General features: G+C 37.8%; 1 protein-coding gene across 20 annotated transcripts in view; it reads left to right on the top strand.

The window, feature by feature from the left end:
• prom1a (prominin 1a) overlaps positions 1–14,401 on the top strand; it is a 64,759-nt gene that overhangs the window by 20,632 nt on the left and 29,726 nt on the right. For 15 of the 20 annotated variants that reach the window (XR_534735.3, XR_014089422.1, XR_001777007.2 and 12 more), the window contains exons 2-4: positions 4,175–4,233; positions 4,742–4,768; positions 9,233–9,438. Coding sequence is in view for 3 of the 20 variants with exons in the window: in XM_008421098.3 (XP_008419320.2) it covers positions 4,175–4,233; positions 4,742–4,768; positions 9,233–9,438 (292 nt within the window). In the remaining 17 variants the exon portion in view is untranslated. The remainder of the gene's footprint in view (positions 1–4,174; positions 4,234–4,741; positions 4,769–9,232; positions 9,439–14,401) is intronic. The other 5 variants (XR_001777008.2, XR_001777014.2, XR_001777011.2 and 2 more) reach the window with 1 other exon arrangement.

Raw genomic sequence — 14,401 nt, 5'->3', positions numbered from 1 at the left:
CTTCTTAAATAAGTTTACTAAGCATAGTTAATCACTGCAACCATCAATACCATCTTTACTGGGGATTAAATTATAAGGTTCTGATAGGAAAAGCAGTAGGATGCAGGTGAATGCTGATCATTTTTATGTTCCTTTTTAAGTGTTTTGGTTTGGGAAGACCACAGATATTTATTTTTCACCTTATTTTGGCTCTACTTTGCACAAACCTGTCCAATAAACCAACTAACTTCATCTCGTATTTAAAAGCACCTGGATCAGACTTCTGGCTGATTTAAAAGTTATTCTGCAAATCAAAATGTCATCTTGCAACTGCAAGATTAAACAGCCCAGCCTGGTGAGATTAAAGTGTTGGTCCAAGACTGAGTCCAGTATGTTCAGCATTCCTACTGTTATTGGCTGTCCAATTTTTTCCTCTGCTGTTTCCAACCGTGAGGAGCAGATAGATGAGGAGCTGCTGCATTCCTCTGGGTGGGTGACTCCCTTCTAGTGAAAACTGATGAAAAATTCATCTTGCCAGGTTCTGCTTTATCTAGAGCTGCTTGCAAAGCTTCATTAAATCTGTTTGGAGAGCGGTGCCATGAGTTCATTTAAAGCTCAGACTCCTGAAAGTAGCTACAACAGTTCATTTACATTAATGTGCCTCATTCATTTCAGTTTGATGTATGCATTTTCCCAAAGGACTACAGTTCACAGACAGGCAGGGCAGGCTGCTGAAGCCTGTATACATCTTTCATGTGACAGGTTTGGTTTAAAAGCTTTTAAAGGCCAGTTCATCCTGACAAATACATTAATGTGCTTTTTAAAGGACAGGCACTGGTGTAAAGAGTGAAGAGAGGAGTAATGTGGGTGGGAAAAAGCATTAACTGAGCTTTTTGTTCATAAAGGAGGATTAGACTCCTCGTAAGAAGCAGAGACTGGATTCACTTCCACTCTTTTCCTTAAATGTTGTCCTTAACATTCATCAACTCCCTCATCTTTTTACATTTCCTTCCTCCTTGCTATTTATCATGACTATTTTGGTTTCTTATCTTGTTGCAGCACTGATTTCATTGTGATAACTTATGTCAGATATTCTGTCTTAACTTCTGTTATTGGATACACATTAGGTCATGACAAAGTAATGTTGCCATCACTTAGTTACCAAAAACATTTTTTCTTGCGGTATTTTAAGCATGATTCTTTCCTAATCCTTAACCAGCAACATTTTCTGGATTTTCCTTTAAAATCTGTTAACAAGTAAAGGTTTTAATTTCATTGGACAAACCGTAATAAGTGATGACTGACCAGCATCGTACCGCCCACTGTTCAAAAAAACAAAGACAAGATATGCTGTACTTTGCTGTGGTGCCGGGATACTTGTTGCACCATTTATGAAAACTAGTTATTATCTGAATAACAACAGGCAGCGTTACTGATCCTTTCCTTCCAGTTTTGATCTGAAATGTCATTTGACCTCACCTTTTCATTTACATAGGGTTTCAGAAACTGATGCCCTAATTTTTCCTGTTAAGAGAGTTTTTCCAGCATTCAGCCATTCAAGCTTTTGTTTGCTATCGTACAGAGATAACAGTCTGTGTCCTCCCCATGATGAATGGAATAAAAACACACCCTAAGCCCAAGGTCTGGTTGGAAACTCATTGTACCTAATGTCCTCGGAAAAGCTGGATCATGTGACACTTCGCCCAGAAACGCACAATAGGGACTGCTGGCAGCCATTTTGGGGCGGAGGCGCCGACCCAGAACACACGGACAAACTGACCCGGAAAGTGGGATTGTGTTTCTGATCTTGGTGGGAAAATTTAATCCAGAACAAACACCACATAGCTCAGATGTTAGATTACAGTAAGGATACAGGAGGGACATACAGTCACACTGAACAGGACGGTAAAAGCATCAAGCACAGTAAGAACTGGGTCAAATAATTCTGCCTTAAAGGTGTTTGAAAAGAGGCAATTAGATACAACGCACTGAAAAAAGGTTTGTCTTTACATCCATAACAACTGGGTGAATGATTAACCTTTTTATATAAAAATGATTTTCTTTAAACATACGTACAGTTCAGAGGTTTGCTGTTATATCAATTAAAAGAGCTCTGTAACAGCTTGTTCTGTACTTTATCTTCAGGAAAAACAAACAGCACACTGCAGATAAAGGAAAACTTTTATATCTCTTGCATCTTTCTTGAAAGTGCTGCTTTTTCTATCATCATCGTGCGATGAGTCACAGTCAGTGCTGCTCCAGGTGAACAACTGAAAGCGAACAGAAAGTTTGATATGTGATGGTATCATTTGTGGAGTTTCTGATGTTTTCTGTGGATTCCCTTGTTTTAAAATCCAATTGAATACAGCTGAAGTGTTGGGATTTTATCCTTTTTATTTTACTTTAACCAATGTTTGCACAGCAGCAAAGATCCAAGAGCAAATCTAGCTTGTTATTATCAGCGGGTGTCCACAGTCATGAACCTTATAAATGTGATGAAATATAACTTGGAGGAACCAGATGGAACAAACTGAAGCTGTGCCTGTCCACCACTTTAGATTGTAGAGAAGATAAAAGCTGAAATGGTCTGTTAAATGTTTACTCCTCACACCTCTGAGGAGATGCATTGTTTCTTGTTGCTTTGACTGTAACTTCCTGGCAGTCACTGTACTGTGCAGACCAGCCTCTGCAACCTGAGGCTCTGTGAACCTCTTAATGGCTCTTAACTCAATTATTGTTGCTGCACACCTGTCTGAGGCAAGCTCCCAACTGTGTTTGGATGCTATGTAAAATTTAAAGTAAAAAAAAAGTCTTTTGAAGATTCTGGGTTGATTTGCATATACAGCTTTAACCCCATGAAACAACGTGCATCATGTCATTTTCCCCACCAGTAAACAAGAAAGAGGACACAATCTCTCATCTCCCTGTGCTTTGTGTATTATTCCTGCCAACAGGTGGGGTTGAATGTCTCTTTTGGTTGTTGTTCAGTGTTTCTCTCTCTCTGCAGCCTTTGCTCCCTGTCTCGGTTTTCTCTGCACATTCTCAGGAGGTTCTGATTCAATGTCGTCTTCCTTTTTTTTTCTTGTTTGTCTTCAGCCTCACCACTTTCTTTATTCCACACCCAAGAACAAGGCACTTTCGCTAGCTATATAACATCTGTTGCACATTTTATAAACCATAATGCGTATTGTACCCTAACCCTCTGGGATCCCTGAATTGTCTTATAAAGTTGTGTCTCTTACACACAGAAAATAGCCACAGACATATTATATATTGATTATAGGGGTTTTTTCTTAACCACCTGAATGCCAGCTTTGTCAAAATATAGCTTTTGTTGTTGTTTATTTTCATCTTTTTAATACAGTGATTGACTTACATCTATAAAACAAATCTTTGTCTTCCTTCTGCTGTTTTCTTGAACTGCTTAGGGATTATTTATCTTCCGCAGTGACACTGGGCATCTATTTTTTTATATGTTTATATTTACTTTATGCACGTCTTTGTACTTATTTCTTAGATGCATTTGGTCTATTTTCTGCTCCCAACATACAGATGACAGTCATCAACATTTTCTTCGTTCATGCACAGGGTGGTGCTCCAATGTTTTTGCCACTAAAAGGTTGGGAATCACAACTACTTGACAGAGGAGCAAATGTATTTCCCAGATGACACTGAGTGAAAGATAGAAAGTCACTTGATTTGGCTAATAGCAGACTGGTTAAGTCGCCTTTATTTTTGTGTTTTATTTAGAGTAAAAAAATTATAAAACAAAACAGAGAGATTATGCAAAAGTTCTGGTCAATAACAATTAAATTGTTATATAGTTAAAAATGACATCCTGATTACTTCAGGATCTGCAGACTAGTTCAAGACTGAAGAGATGAGAAAATATAGACCCAAACAGGTCACTATAGGCTAAATTAGACATTTAAGTTGATGTTTTGGCTCCAGACTTTAACTCCACACCAAGCTGTCCTTGTGCTACTGGATTAATGCACAGAAAAGAGACTAAATGATGAAAGTAACTCACAAGAAATTATAGAAAATAAGAAAACCATGGAGGCAAACCTGTTTAAACTGAATATAGTTCAGTTAAGGATGAGTTTTTAGACAAATTGTTAGACGAGAGAGTGAATTGTTATTCCTGTTATTTTCTGGAAAATCAGATTGTTTTTCTTGTCCTCTGTGCCCACAGATCTTATTGTGAAGCTGGCAAAGGACAAGTTTGGAGCCATTCAAACAGAATATCAAAAGGTGAGTGAGTGAAAGAGAGAGAAATAACCATGTTCATCTGAGTGTTAAATATTTTATGCAAACTGTTAACAAATACAAAATACTCTGTGATCCAACATTCAGTTACAGTGTAAAAAGGGCCATGTTGCCATATTGAAGCAGGACAGATAAGGACTGTTCTCAGGGTTTACTATTGATTAATGATAATAATACTCCAATTCACAACCTTTTATTAGCCTATAGGCAACACAACCTTTTTCTGGTAAACATCTATTTGGGTGCAAATTTTCTGTATATAAAATAATTTTGACCCTGGAAAAGAATAAAATTTAAATGAACTACAAACAGCCTTTTTCACTGTCTATGTGTTTTGTTACAATATGCAACAGTGTTTTTGCATGGCTGCTTTGATTTCATTTTCTATTGGTCATTTTCATCTCATGTTTGTGTTTTGTGGCTTTGCTCTTTCTCTGACGCTGCATTGCCGTGTCTTCTGCATGTCCTCTTCATCTCGTCTGGCTTCCCCCAGCCAGAGAACATAGTGCTGACCCTGCAGGTAAAGTCCACACTCTGGACTTACAGTCCAACCCATATTCAGTCTAACTATGCTTCTGTAAGTCACCAGGGTGGCACAATTACAGCTGAGAAAGGTATCTTACCTTGTTCAGAACTACATTCCAAACCATTATTTGATAAATTATATCAGTGATTAGTTGTGTAGCCCTGTGACTTTCACGCTGTCATCCCATTTTCCTCCAACCACACCCTTCAGTTTGTCATATCCTTCTCTTTTAAAAGCATATTCTCTGAAGGAGAAATGCTTTTTAGATCACAGAAAGAACAGCAGTGCTTAATCATAACATGGTAATTCAGATTTTTTATTTGTTTTTTTCTTTTTACCTGATTGTTGCTTTCAGTTTTGAATTGGTTGCATGTTGACAGTACTGAAATCAGGACCTTTTGTTCCCTTTTAGTTATGCATAGCTAGTATTTTGTTGTAATAAATGTCATGTAAAACAATTCAGTATTTTAACATCAGCAGTTTGTGCACATTTACAGTACAAGCAACTCAGTCAATATGTGCAAAAGGCCTCAGAATAAGTTTATATTTTATTGGATTTGAAAAACTAACTGAAGCATTTTCTTTCAAATTAAATCAATAAAGACTTGTTGATTTCTGCACAAATACAAATTTGCCTGAAAATGGAATATTATTATCCCTCAATAGTGAAATTCAAGTTTACCAGCAGCAAATTGACAGACAAATGGAAGCAACAAAATAAAAACAAAAAAATCAGAAGGTAAGATGAAAGTAAAATAAAAAGTCTGATCAGCCTCCCTGGACTCATATTGTATGAAGTTCTTTACTGAGTTCTGACTGTTTATACGTGAGATGAACTGAGATCATTCAAATCCACTCCTTTTACCTTTCATCTCCATGGAAGTTACATTAAGGTAACGTTTTGATTATAAAAGAAAAGTAAAATGACTTTGAGTCACAAGTAGAGTACAGTAAAAAAGATGTGTTTGATTCCTGATTTTGCTCCATTGATCCGGTGATTTTACCCATAACAACAAACCAAGCTGACAGAAAAAAAAGATGCTAAAACAAACATTTTCCCCATTAGCGGACTGGAGTATCTCAAGTAATGACTTAAAGTTATTAAATTTAGAGTCACATTAGGCAGGTTATTATAATGGTTGCTGCCAGCACTAGAGTTAATCAAGCTTACATCATCTTCATCAGTATGACATGTCGCCACCCCATCATCCCCTTTGTTCTTATTAGAAGGGCGTCTTTTTCTTTTGGGCACTTGCCAAGGCAAAACTGGAGTCCAGAAATACTCCAAGCTGCAGGCACTCTAAGAGATTTGATGGAAAGAAAAACATATATATGGCTGACCTTTTTTTTGTGAGGATTACAAAAAAAGGTCAGCCACACTGTTGTAACAGTGTGGACAACTTCAGATCAGAAACAAAAAACATAATCAGACTTTTAATACCAGCAGTTGCTTTTTAATGCAGCCTTTTTAAAAGCTCTTACTTTCAAAGTGGATACTCTTTTGCACAAATATTTCCTGAAGAACAGAAGAATATTTCTGAGCCAAGTTCAGAAGCTATTTCAGATTAGTGCAGATCAGCGAGGAAGACCTGTTCAGCCATTCGGGACCCCTGAGAGTCATACTCTGATCTTTTCATACAAGACAGGCAAAAATCATGAAACTAAAGTTGCATTTTCTGGGAGGGATTACTAACAGCCTTTAAAGTTTTATCAAATTCCAAATGCTTTGATGAATGCAGGTTTAACAGGACCGACTCCTGTGGAAATTCAGATAAAACGAGGCAGAAGATACACAGGACATTTCAGCAGCAGCAGTTTAGTCAACCTGAATATTTATGGCATTCAGATGGATCCTGGGATTACTGGGGCTTTGTGTGGAGAGATATGTCTGTTTCCTAGGTGACCACATAAAGACAGGACAGAGTCCTACACATATAGATTATAATACATTGTTCTTCCCCTACTGTGTAATAAGATTAATACTAGGAATATGCTGTTTTCTGGTTTTAAAATGTAGATTAAAAAGTTATTTCTAAATAATTAATTTTCTGTCATGGCATTCATTTTGATTAAACTTTTTTAACATCTGTGATTAATGAGAGTATTCTCTTGGTTATTTCAGACACTGTCATTTGTGAAGCAGCTTTCATTCGTTCTCTTTGCACTGCAGAAGCGACGCAGCACATTCACTGCCCCATCACAGACAATAAGAACTTTTTGCATATTATTTTGGTTTCTGGGTCACTTCTGGAGGCAGCTATTGATCTTGTCTCATGCTTCTTGTTGAGGTTTGGAGATGTCTCCTGCTGAAGAATGTGAACCAAATGTTCTCAGTTTCGACCCAGTTTTGCTCTTGTTCAGAATTTTTACATGAGGTAAAAAGTAAAAATTAAAGATCCCACTGTCCTAGAATCTGAAGTAATCCAGATTAGACAATAAGACTGACTATATAAACTGGGTATAATAGATAACTTTAACCAGCCAAACTATTGTTAATCTGGGTTGATTGTTGTAAAATAAGGAGCTGAGTCAGGAGGGTAATGAAGCTGTTGATTCGTTGCTCTTTGCTTCATTCCTCACCTACAGTGAGACAAATCACGGTGAGGAATGTATCTTATATTTTTATGTTTTTATTAAGGTTAACATACAGTTAGAATCTGAATCACTCCTGCTTGACATTAATAATAATAACAAAAACTTTAATACAAATGTTTTCAGTAAGGAATTACAGAAATCAAGGTTAAACTTGATTTCTATATTTTAGAGACATCGTAGAAATAATCCCGTTCTGTGATGCAGGAGATAAACTTTTATAACTGCATAATAAGTGTCTAATATCTTCAGGCGAATACTTTTCATTCAAATCAGCTATAAGTTTGATAAAATGCACATTCTAATTGAATACAAACAGGTTTTTATATTTAAGTTTCTATCTCAGCCTCAGAACTTCAGGTTTAATGTTTTGAACAAATTCATAAAATTTCATTCATGAAAAAAATAAATAGAAATTTTTACTCGTAGACAATAATTGCAGGTTTTTCATGGCCTCTTGACTTCTACTGTGTATATAATAATATTATTCAATTCAACCTTTCTCATTTGAATCTCAGTGAAACAGGTAATCACCTCAGTTCTGGGTGCATTTGTCATATTTTAAGAAAAATAAAACCTGTTTTTGTAATTCAGGTTCAGTCCAAAGATCTGCTTCACAATGTTTTCCTGCCTTAGAACAAATTCCTCTTGAGTCAGGTTTTCATCAGAAACGCAGCCTTCATTGCTCTGGGAAAACAACACTGCAGGCTAACTCAGACAGGTCAGATTCATTCCACTGTTACGCTGCTATTCTTCTGGTCTGTATTGTTTGAAATATGCAGACTCCCAGGGGGTTTTCTAGTAGAGATACACTGACCACGCTTTGCTAGTTAATGCTGATTTCCAGGTTTCTCTGATGCATGAGATGCATCAGAGAAACCTGGTGCAACTCATAAGGACTATAATTCATCGAAGGACAATAGCACAAAAAAGAGGAAAATGTGTGCTTCAGATTTTTAGATCACTGTTTTGAATATGACAGAAAATAAAGTAATTATCTTTGTAAAATGCATTTATGTTATTAAACAAAAAACCCTTTGTACTCGTTGCTGGTTGATGATGTAACTTCTTAACTCTGATGCATTTAAGGCACATGAATACAAAATCTTATTTTCATGTACTTGTCCTGCTGATCACCAATCAGAACCAATACAGGGGAAAATGATCCAAATGCAATCTCTCGCTGATTAATTGGGGCAGTGGCGCAAAAAGTGGGTATGCAACGCATAGAGGCGCAGCACCAGAGGGGGCTGCGCCTCTATGCATTGGGGGGGGGACTGAGTGAGCGTCGCTCCTTCACCCTGACGTTCCTTCCCTCGGTCGGGGGGAGGAGGGGGGGGGGCGCCGATCTATGTTTTTGCATCCACCTGAATAGTGTGTAGTTGCGCCACTGAATTGGGGCTTATTGATTTTTCTTCTTTTTTTTTTTTGACAATATTTCAGATTTTTCTGTTATCATTTGAATCTGTTATCATAGAGTCTGAGGTTGTTTGTCCCATTTTAGCATGTTAGTGAGAGATAATTAAAAATCTGAATCAAATTAACTTGGAATATCTACATGTGATGCATCGTGTTCTTTGTTTATGTACATGTCCGATGGACAGGAGTTTTTACAGCCCTGGGATCTTCCAGATATTTTTAGATTTGTTGCTCTCTTTATCCTTGGCCTCCTTGCGTGTCCTTCCTTCTCCTCTGTTTTGCCTTCATAAATCTCTCTTTTCTTCGATCCCTCCCTTCCAAACTCTCCCAACACGTTATTTTAATCCCCTTTCACCTGTGATTCCCCATTTAATTTTAATTTCCTCCTTGTTTCTTTTACGATAATTCTCACACTTCTTCCTCTCATTCTTCTTCCACTGACCCCAGGCCATCTACTATGAGATAGGCTTCCTCATATGTGCGGCGGTGGGCCTGCTCTTCGCCGTCCTCATGCCGGTTGTGGGGCTCTTCTTCTGCATGTGCCGCTGCTGCGACAACTGCGGCGGTGAGATGCACCAACGCCAGAGGAAGAACGCGGACTGCCGGCGCGGCCTGCTGGGAACGTTACTCTTCTCCACCTCGCTGGTTATCACGTGAGTGTGGCAGATGCAGAAATGACAGAAATATGATCATAAGAATGCATGTTATTTTTAAAGGAATATTTGAATGCATGCATATGCATGCATACATGCAACACCCCCACACTCTTCAGCAGCTTTGTACTCGTAATTATGTTTATGCACAGATACTACAGACACACTCCTCCTCTGGTCAAACACTCAGTCATGAGCCTCCACCATCCCCCCATGCTGTTTGCTAAATATAGTAAAGTCTTACTGTAGATTCTGTGTGGCAGCACCCTTCATCCTTGTGTTCAGTCTAAGCTTGGGTCTCATCGTCCTGCAGGGGATTCTTCCAGAGAGCTCTATCATGTCAATACACATTTATAATCCCAGATGAAACCACAGGATTCCTTAAAATGTCAAATTCATTCATGTGTCTTACAATTTCATCTTTTCTTTTCTGTTGAGATTTTGCTTTATGATTTATACCCACAGCAGATCCCTTCATCTTGTGCTCTGACATTTTTAATGTTGAAAAAACTCAATTTTGAAATTGCAGCATTTCTATTAAATAAGAAATTAAATTAAAATCACGCTTGAATAAGCTTGTTCACAAAATACGTTACTAAAAATCATGGCAAACATTGCATGTGATATACTGATAATTAGGTTGGCGACTTATTCAAGCGTTGGAGCGACAAGCCCCTTATACTTGGAATGGCTATGTTTACAGTATTTTGTGGGAATTGTAGTCTGTGCTTTTACATCAAGGCTATGGACTCAACACATTTGAATGACACACAACCTTTTATGAACTTTATGATGCTGTCGTCTTCTTTGTTGTTTTCAGCAGTAGTAACTTATTGTCTCATCCTCAAAGCAACGGTCGAGTTTTTCAGTGAGCCTCATCCATCCATCCATCCATCCATTTTCTGACACCCTTGTCCCTCAGTGGGGTCGGGAGGGTTGCTGGTGCCCATCTCCAGATAACGTTCCGGGCGAGAGGCGGGGTCACCCTGGACAGGTCGCCAGTCTGTCGCAGGGCAACACAGAGACACACAGGACACACAACCATGCACACACACACTCACACCTAGGGGCAATCTGGAGAGGCCAATTAACCTGACAGTCATGTTTTTGGATGTGGGAGGAAACCGGAGTACCCGGAGAAAACCTACCATGCACAGGGAGAACATGCAAACTTCATACAGCAAGACCGGGAATCGAACCCAGAACCTTCCTGCTGCAAGGCAACAGCTCTACCAATTGCGCCACTGTGCAGCCCGAGCCTCATTCAATACGGCTAATATTTTTTATAATCTTTTAATCAGTTTTATTTGAATTCCACTTGTGAGTGTCAGCATGGACAGCATCCGTTGGAACGTTCCACAATCGATGGGTTTCTGAATTTTATATAAGTAATAAAATAATTTTTGCCACAATTTAGACATTTTTTTTAATAGAAATGTATTTGCAAACATATCAGACGGCTTCACTACAAGTGAGGATCACTTCATTAACATTCCTGCTCATTATTTTTCTGCTCATATAAAAAGTGGGCTCTCTCCATCAGTGCAGAGTGAAACCTGTTTGCTTAGGAGACACATTTTCTGAGCAGATCTGACTTGAAACACTCAAAAATCCAGGTTTACAAACATTTATCTCTTGCAAATAGCTTCATGGATCTTCCTCTTTTCTTTTTTTCTTTTGATTTGCTTTGCAGCCTCGGTAGCAGCATGAAATCTTTAGCCTAGCGGCTTTGAGAGAGCTCTGTTTGCTGCTTGTGCTCAAGTGAAGGGATCCAGGAGTATACTTAATTTGATGTTCTTTGACTTTCTGTCTTCATGTTATAAGAAATTCCACAGCAATAACCCAGCAGCCCAGACAGAGGAGTCTGCGAGCTGCTTTTCTGCTCTTATTAAATCTCCAAGCTACAAGGCAGAGATGCAGCAGAAGCTCTAATGAAGCAATTACAAGCTGAGCGAGAGGCACGGAGCCCAGGAACTGACTGCTTTTTACTGTCACAAGAAAGCTGACAGCCAGGCTCACAGGAGAGCAGTGGTGACATTTATTTCCCAAGAAGTGTTCAAACCCGATTAAGGGGAAGACAGCAGCCAGGTGAGGTTGGGAACATAAAAAGGCAAAAAGTAATCGTTGCTACAGAACAAAACTGTCTTCATACTTTGTTTTGCATCGTTAAATTTGAGGCAAAAATACATATTTTTGAAGATTTTTTTAAAGCATTTTCTGGAGATTCCTACAAACTGTGAAATACACTGAATATCACTGCTTAGCTTATTTAAATTAATTTATTCACTGAAAAGACAAGTTACTGAACATTATATCTCAGATTACACTGATGTTTAACAGCCAGAAGGTTTGGGTTCCTGCACAAGACAAATCTGTTTACTGAAGTTCTTTGTTGCTAATTTTTACTAAAAAAACAATTTGTTTGGTGTTTCAGAATCTAAAGGTCAATGGGTTTGTTTCATGGTTTTTACTTACCTCTTTTGAGTAGTGGTTCAGGTTGTAGGATTGTAATATCATCTTGTTCAGTAGGAAGGTCCGTCCAAATTTATACTTCACCAGAACCATTTTACAGCTCAGTTCACAGAGATTAAGAACACAGTTCTGTACATCACCATTTGAAACGCTAAACCGATGCAGTAGCACCACAATAAACCAATTTTTCATCAGATATAGTTTCTTGTTGTCATGTAACTTTATCTCTTCTTCTGTTTTTACATATATTGCATCTAAGAGAACAAAAACTAGAGCTCCTCTTATTCATTAATTTTTATGTTTCTCTTTAAAAATATGCACAAATCTGAAACCCTGAATTAATACTAAATGGCCTCTTTACATTTTTTTGTCTGTAATGGGGATTTACCTTTAAAGCACTGAACGACTGATTATCTGCTCCTGGGAAACAAATTAATAAATTGGCATTTATTTTGGCTTGTAAACACACCTATGACATCAGCAAAGCAATATGAATGAGAGCAGCGGAAACATCCTTTGCTTGTCATTATCCATCACACTCAATAACTAATTAAACTCAGATTTGCAGCAAATAGAAGTGATTGATGCAGCAATAATGAGCATGCACCTTTAGCTTTATTAGATCCTGGCGGTTGTAGATTTAAACATTTCTTCTGTCTAAGACTTTAATTACCCTGATCTTTTAATATTTCAATCTCAAATTGAAATATTTCAATTGAGAAGTGATTATTTTTCATGTTTTCCTGATATTTATGTACATGGATAATCATTAGTAAACATATTATGTAGAAAAATGTGCAAACGTTCTTCACATTTCACATCTGTGCTCTCATGCATGTTCGTTATTCTGATATGACATGTTGCATTTTGTCTGCCAGCTACGCTAAAGCCACACCATGCATTATTTACAGAACAGCAGGAGCTATTTGAGTCTGTCCTAATCAGCTCTTATTCATCATGACCCATGCATGGATTTATAATATGAAAATGCAGATCCCTCCTTTTGTTGCAGCTGAGTGGAGGAGCCCTGCTGATTCTGTTACCCAGCATGCACTTCGACAATCTATTTCAGTTACTGGGTGTCCGACAGTATTAACAAAAAAGGTCCAAAAATTACAAGCTTAGTAATTCATGCTTATTATGCTAATCAGATGGGTTCTAATTAAAGATAGTGCAGATACTTTGAACCGAGTATCGACCTAAGATCCCAGGCAGACAGTTTAGTGTGGTAAAACTTGTCCTCAGCTGGAATGGGCCATCCAGTGATCCAGAACGAGAGAACAGAAGGCTTCCACACTGAAATCTGTCCTCATACTAAAGGTTCAGCTTTTCCAACATTTCCAGGGCAAGATTATGCTGCGGCAATAAAAGATAAATATAATTTAAGGCTCGCTGGTCTTCCTCCGGAGTTCTGATAAGTGTGAAGGACACTGTACTATTGTACATCCTGCTGGCATAAACAAACCTCTAAAAACATATATTTTCAGTTTTATACATATAAAAAAGTCCAGAAACAAAGAAAACTGATTTTTTTATTATCCTCCAATGAGTTGACAGAACATATTTTATTTTGACATAACAAATCTTAGAGTTTATTTGTTACAGATTTCATTATTCCTGCTTTGAGACGTTAGAGGGAAATTTACAGAAGCAATATGAGGCTTGAAGCAAAACTTACTTAAAGTTTCTAACGGCAGTATGTTGGATCGATACTACCCCCCACATTACTAATGTGGATAATCAGGAATATTTCATTGAGCAGAATATTATTAATATTTTAAGTGTCTTTTCCACCATAAGTAGTGTAGTTATGTGAAACAGGACCGTGGAGCTGTGACATGGAGCTTCATAAGGTCCGTGGTGTAAGCACAGCCTGAGCAAAACTTCACACAGTCTGTGATATTGACCCAGAAAGTTCTACTTTTAGTATTGAAAATTTATTAAAACAGGGAGAATATTGCTACAATGCCATCAGCAGGCAACAAATGCTCTTTTTTTCTTTCTTTCGTAGATTTTTTTGCCCCTTTGCACCCAAATTGTAATGTTTTTATGCTCAAAGTTGCTCCATCAATGAATTCAACCAAACAACAGTGAAAACAGCATAATAAATGAGTCTTTATTATGCATTTCCACAGTTTTCCTTATTAAAGTCTTAAAATCTTTGCTTTGTTATTCTATCAGCTTCTTGTGCCTGGAGCCTGACTTGTTTTCTGTTGGAACAGATTTGTTATTGAATGTGTGTTTTCATGGTCTCTGTAGTGCCTCGTGACTTATTTGCTTTTCCATTAACAAACTGCACGTTTTCTCCCACTGCGTCCACCTTCAGCACACAATGGCAACTCGGCACAAATCATTCCTCAGCTAATTAACAGGAGAGGCCATTCTAAGAATGAATCCTCAAATTTATCTTCTTAATGCAACACATCCCTATTAATCAATTTCTAATTTTCACAAGTCTGTTTCATCCATGAAAACCACTTTATCTTTGCAC

The sequence above is a fragment of the Poecilia reticulata genome, chromosome 10, assembly GCF_904066995.2.
Source record: "Poecilia reticulata chromosome 10, P_reticulata-male-v2, whole genome shotgun sequence".
Lineage (NCBI taxonomy): Eukaryota > Metazoa > Chordata > Actinopteri > Cyprinodontiformes > Poeciliidae > Poecilia > Poecilia reticulata.
This window is presented reverse-complemented; position numbering and strand designations above follow the sequence as displayed.